Raw genomic sequence first — 6,000 nt, 5'->3', positions numbered from 1 at the left:
GTGATGGCAAAGATCTAAGTAACGCAATAAAAATAGTGTAGCTAGTATACACGGAAAGGCTTTCACATTACATGAGGCACAGCTTGGGCAGACAGAGACACGGAGAGGAGCTGAACGTCCTGGGAGAAAGCAAAATTACGCTGAGAGTTCGTAGTAAATACCCGCATCGATAGGTATTTATTCACTTGTGCTTCGCCATGTCGTGACATACAGTACGAGTCGCTGCCGCTCTTCTCCTCGGAGCAGGTAGCTCCGCCGGGCCGCCCTCGGCCCTACTGTCCGGCCGGGCTGTCCCTGGGCAGCGCTGTCCGCTCCCGATGTCCGTCGGTCGGGCTGTCCGGTTCCGCTGCCGCCCGGGGCAGTCCCGGTGCCGCTGCCGCTCCGCACCCGCCGCTGTCCCCGTACCGATCCCGCAGCCCGCGCTTCCCCGCGCTCCTTCCTCGGCAGGCTGCGGGCACGGAGCTCCCGCAGGCAGCTTTAAGGCACATCTGGGCTCCTCTATGTGCTTTATTACTATTATTATTGTCATTTACCCTGTGTAGACACGTGGGCTTTTTAATCTCTCCTTCCCCTCTCCTTTCTCCTTACAAAACCCACCACGTTTTTCAGCTTATTCGTGTGTCAACCCTAAGGCACCAACCTGGTAATACTACAGCTGCCTGGCTTCTTTTATTGGTCATTATTGTTGGAAAAAAAAAAACAAAACAAAAAAAAACAAATCCCACCCCCCGCAATCTGAGCCCGCTCCGGCACCGCTCGGAGCGCACGGAGCAGCGGGAGGGCCCGGCTAGGCGCAGCTGCCCATGGCCTTCACCAGCGAGCTCTCGGGCAGCTGCCTGAAGATGCCCCGCAGAGTCTCCAGCTCCCGGCTGAGCTGCTCCACCCGCTTCCGCAGCCGCTCGTTGTCGGTGGTGAGCTCCAGCACCTTCTGCTGCGTCTCCACGTTGCGCTGCTTGGCCTTGTCCCGGCTCTTGCGCACCGCGATGTTGTTGCGCTCCCGGCGCACGCGGTACTCGTTGCTGTTCTTGTCCACTGTCTTTTTGGATTTGCCGCGGTGGTCGGCGGGCATCATCTTGAGGGCGCCGGGGGCGGCGGAGAGCGCGCCCGGGGGGTGCGGGTGATGCGGGTGGTGCGGGCTGGGCACGGGCGTGGGGGGCGGCGTGGGGTGCCCGGGCTGCAGGTGCACGGTGGTCTGCGCGCAGTGGGCGATCTGGTACTGCAGGTGGGACGGGTGCTGCTGCGGGTGCGGGTACAGGGCCGCCAGGGCCGCCGCCTTCACCTCCTCCTCCTCGCGGGGCTCCTGCTTGATGACCAGCGGCCGCAGCCCCGGCGCGGCGATGCGCTCGTACAGCGGGTCGAGCTTGCCGTCCATGTAGCCGGCCGCGCAGCCGAACAGCGGCTGCTGCTGGTGCTGCGGGTGGTGCCCCGGCGCCGAGGCGGCCGCGCCGGCCCCGTGCATGCCGTGGAAATCGAAATCCCCGGCCAGGACGGCCTTGTGCTTCTCCTGCTGCTTGCTGTGCTGGAAGAGGTCGGCCAGGAACTCGTCGTTGAAGGCGGCGGGGTCGATGTAGGCGCTGATGTCGATGGAGTGCTCGTTCTCGCAGATGTCGCCGAGCTCCGCGCCGCCCGCAGCAGGTGCCGCCGCCGAGGGAGCCTCTCTGTAGCCGTAGGCGCTGCCGGGCAGGGGAGTCTGGAGCTGGTGGTGCTGTCCGCTGCTCATCGGGGGCCGGGAATCGACCTCGTAGAAGTTGGCTTGCTCCATGAAGCACCTACAGCCTGCCGGGCATGGTGAAGGGCTCCGGCAATCCAGGGTTCGGACGGGGCGGCGGCGGCGGCTCTGCCAAGCCCGCAGCACCCCGCGCTCCCCCGGCTCGGCTCGGCGCGCCCGGAACCCGTCCCCCGCCCCAGCCCGCCCGAGCCCCGCTCGCTGCCTGCCTGCCTGCCCCGTTGCTAGTGGATTGCCTCGGTCCTGCGTGCCGTATATATACACCCCCGCAGCAGGGCCGGGGATCGCCCTCTAGTGTCCTGCTGGGAACCTCTGACCGCGGCGCCCCGGGTCTTAGCGCCCCGGCCCGGCCGCCCGCCCTCCCCCGGGAGCTCCGCTCTCTTCGAGCCCCACGCGGGGCCCTGCGCTCCTCCAGCCCGCGGAGCTCGGAGGGGTCGGAGCCCGAAGCGCTCTGTCCCGATCCACCGGGGAACAGCCCCGAAATTCACCGTCACGCGCGAACTCGCAACGCTGGGCCGGATGGGACGCCGTGCCCGCCCGCGGGGCCGAAAGCGCTGTCCCAGCAGAGCTGCCGGAGCTCGGCCCGGTTCGACGCGCGGGGCTCGTCAGCTGAGCCCCGTGGGGACCCGCGGAGCGCGGCCCCGAGCGGCGCTAGGACCCAGCCGGGAGCGCGCCCGGCGGGGCGGGGCTGCGGGGCTGCGGGGCTGCGGGGCTGCGGGGCTGCGCGTTGCGGGACGGGGCCGCAGGCAGTACCGGGCCGGGACGCGCCGCTGCTGTCCCGCGGCTTCCACTGTGCGCTGGTGGTGGGGGGGATGAACGCGCGGGGCTGCCCCTCCGTCCCGTCCCGTCCCGTCCCGTCCCGTCCCGTCCCGTCCCGTCCCGTCCCGTCCCGTCCCGCGGCGCGAATCGAGCAGGTAAATTTGACTGCGGATTTTCCCAAGTGCAAACACCGCAATCTCAGGCTGCGTCGGGCGCGGATCGGCTCCCGGCGTTTACCCGAGATAAACCCTGGGAGCGCGGCAGCGTGCCGCTCGGGAGCCGGAGCTCCCGCACGCCGGGGCTCAGCCCCGGGTCCCCGGGCAGCCCCTGGAGAGCCGCGGCCCGAGGAGCCCGCGCTCCCAGCCCGGTACGGGTTCGGGGCACGGAACTGCCGCCTCCCCGCGCCGCCGTCCCCTCCTGCCGGCCCTGAGCTCAGCTGGCCCGGGCCGCTCGGAAAGCAGCGCCCGGGTTGGAAGGACGCACCGAGGCCAGTGAAGCAGGAGAGAGGGAGATCCGCAGTGAAAAGCCCAATATAGCGACGGCTACAGAAAGAAACGCGGCGATTCTTAGTTCCGGATGGCTGAGTTAACCAGAAGCCTGTGATAGCAAATGGCTTGCTCAGAATTCCTCGCAATTCATAGTGACTGGCAAAGCCTCAGGAACAAAGTCACCACAAACCAAGAGCCGTGTTTGGGGCCACACACGTGAGCCTCTGCTCACCGTGCAGACACTACATAGGGCATCTTCTGAATTATGGTATACACTGGCTTCAGCACATAACAGTGGGTAGAAGGGGCACGCACCGCCTGATGAAGCAAAGTGTCCGTGTGTAAGAGGAACTCCAACAAAGTTATGACAGAGAGGAAAATCCCCTGTCCTGTGACAGAAATTTGGGATGCTTCAGCGTGGGCAGAAATCACAGAATCACAGAATTGCAGGGGTTGGGAGGGACCTGGAGAGATGATCGAGTCCAGCCCCGTGCTCCAGCAGGCTCCCTGCAGCAGGTCACACAGGCAGGCATCCGGACGGGTCCTGAATACCTCCATAAAGACGACACCACGACGTCTCCAGGCAGCCCTGCCACATCTGCCTGTGTGAATGCTGCAGGCTGCGCCCCAGCAAACCCATTGGCAGAAGAGGGGCAGGCACACACCTGCACTTGCTGCCTGCTGCAGGACTCAGTGCTGGCCCAACAGCCGGGGCTCTGAAGGCAGTGGGCAGGAGCAGGCCACGCACACTGACCCCAAAAGGTCCGCACTGCGGGCAGCAGCAGGAGCACTGACCTCGGTCTGTCACCCAATAACAACACCGACAACTCTGTTGGTGTGGTTCTGAAAATTAAGGTCGAGCCACACATTAAAAGAAATTCAAAGCAAATCAGAAAGTTTAGGATCAGATTCCGTTCCTAATTACTATAATTAACGAACAAGTCCCCGCAATTTAAGGACTGGTTTGCTCAGTATTTTTTACATAGACCCCTTTTATGTCTGTGAAGTACTTTTAAACAATCTCTTTTTGTGCAAAAATATTAATTCCTGTTCAAATTAGTTTAAAATGGTATAAAACGAGTTTCCCAGACTTAAATAGGACAACTCTCTTTTGAATGCCCCTCCTCTGAAGGCAACTGCTCAGCAGCTGCTGTCCCTTGGACAGGCACCAATAGCGACGAATGGCAAACATTTCACATGTGAGGCAAAGCAAACGTTTCTGTCTCGTTGCTTCGGCCGCGTGTGCCAGAGTGTTGTTTAACAAAGGCAGGAAGGCTGCCCGCCTGTGCAGCCCCGGAGCAGCACGGCCGTCAACTCTTGAGGGTGCTATTCTTCCATCGCACTGCAGATCGCACCAGGGAGGGCTGGGAAGGCACTCCACATCGCTGCACACCGCTGGGAGCCGTACACACCAAGCTGGCTGTACTACTGGTTTCTCTTGGTAGGGAAGGAAAATCACAGCGACGGAGGAATTAAATATCCTTGGCTGAATTTTGAAGTGAATGTTGGGACTGTTTCTAATTGCACCACAAAAGTGGGTTCTCCGAATGTTCCCTGACCTCAGCCCCTGCACCACCTGCAGGGTGCGAAGCGGGCTGCCTGCTGCAGGGTGCAGGCTCAGGGCTCTGCTCTGCTCCACCAGCACGGAACCGCACACACAACCTGGTGTAGGGCAGCTCAGTTACGAATCAAAGTGTCTCTGCAAGTTCCTTTTACTACCTTGTTAAATGAGAACATTTCACTGCTACTGACAAGGCTCCAGAATGTCCTGACTGCATGCAAGCCTCCTCCTGGCACCAGTGCCAGCCCTTCTGTCCCACCTGCAGGATGGGTGCAGGAAAGAAAGTGGATCTAAAGGGGCCAGAGTGTGCACTGGGGGACAGAGGGCAGGGACGGGGGCACAGTCCTCAGCCAGGGACAGTGCTGTGCCACCGGTGCCCCAGGGGAGCAGGCAGGGATGGGCATCCTTTGGGACTGTATGTGACGAGGAGCTGCCAATGTACTGCCTTTGCTTCTTGTGGTGCAGTGAAACACAAAATTCACCCTTCTCATCCGTTTTCTGCCCCAAGGAGGGAAAACATGGTCTGCACATGGAAAGGCTGCCACACATGACAGTTTTCAAAGGAGAAGGCTGTATGTGCTGGAGCTTTCCTTTCACCCAGGAACAGTAGCTGGGGACTGATGACCATTTTGATGGGCACAGTTTGGTTCAATGACAGGTGGTTTATTTACTTATCACTACAGCTTTTTTTTTAGAGGAAGAGCATTTACAACTCCAAGGAGAATTAAATCAAATCCATGCTACCCTTCTTGTTCCCTTTCCACATAATGTCTCTTGTCCTCATGGTCTCTGCGACCACGCCTTCAACCCTTGCTGTCCTTGTGGTCAGCTAACCTCTGGCTCCTCTCCTGAGAGCTCAGCACCACTGCAATTACTATGCTAGCTGCCTGGAAGCATCTCTTCATTCAGTCACCCTGTCTACAGCTCATTGCCTGCCCTTTCCTACTTGCCACCTGTAACCACATACAGCCAGGCTGTGAAACCTGCTCATATTTTTTACCCAGTTAGTGAGCCATTAAATGGATACTTTCTCCTTTACAGTTAGGATTGTATTTCAGTGACCATATTTGTGGTGCCCAGAATATTCTGAATGCTTTTCAGTTACCAGCTTTAGTTCTGTCCTTCTCAAAATAAAGCTGAAATGCCACAGACACAAAAAAGGAGGGCGTAACAGTGCTGTTCCTCATCTCACTGCAGCAGTCTCTTCTGCATTACAGCAGCATCACCTTTATTTCAATAATTCCCCGAATCACATTTACAGTTCTCTTACTGATATGCATCAGTTACCACATTACTCAGTACTTGGCCTACCCACAAGTCGCCCATTCTCTCTACTCTTTTACCTCAGACTAAACAACATCCTTCCTTCTTTTCCTCCTGAATTTACTTTCCAGTCTTTTGTCTACCTTACAAACTTCAGTGGTTTCTATCATCGATAGCTCAGGATCCTTTATTCACTCATGGTC

At 59.2% G+C, this 6,000-nt stretch overlaps 1 protein-coding gene across 1 annotated transcript; it reads right to left on the bottom strand.

Annotated features, from left to right (window-relative positions):
* Positions 1-376: 376 nt before the first annotated feature.
* Positions 377-1,939, bottom strand: CEBPA (CCAAT enhancer binding protein alpha). Its single transcript, XM_065733156.1, has one exon. It carries the CDS (start codon positions 1,760-1,762, stop codon positions 788-790), a length of 975 nt encoding a protein of 324 aa, XP_065589228.1. The 5' UTR covers positions 1,763-1,939; the 3' UTR covers positions 377-787.
* Positions 1,940-6,000: the final 4,061 nt, after the last annotated feature.

Source organism: Cyrtonyx montezumae, unplaced genomic scaffold (genome assembly GCF_038088225.1).
Source record: "Cyrtonyx montezumae isolate F1298 unplaced genomic scaffold, pur_monq_1.0 scaffold_17, whole genome shotgun sequence".
NCBI classification, from domain to species: domain Eukaryota; kingdom Metazoa; phylum Chordata; class Aves; order Galliformes; family Odontophoridae; genus Cyrtonyx; species Cyrtonyx montezumae.
Note: the sequence above shows the minus strand (reverse complement) of the source record. Positions and strands in the feature narration are given on the sequence as shown.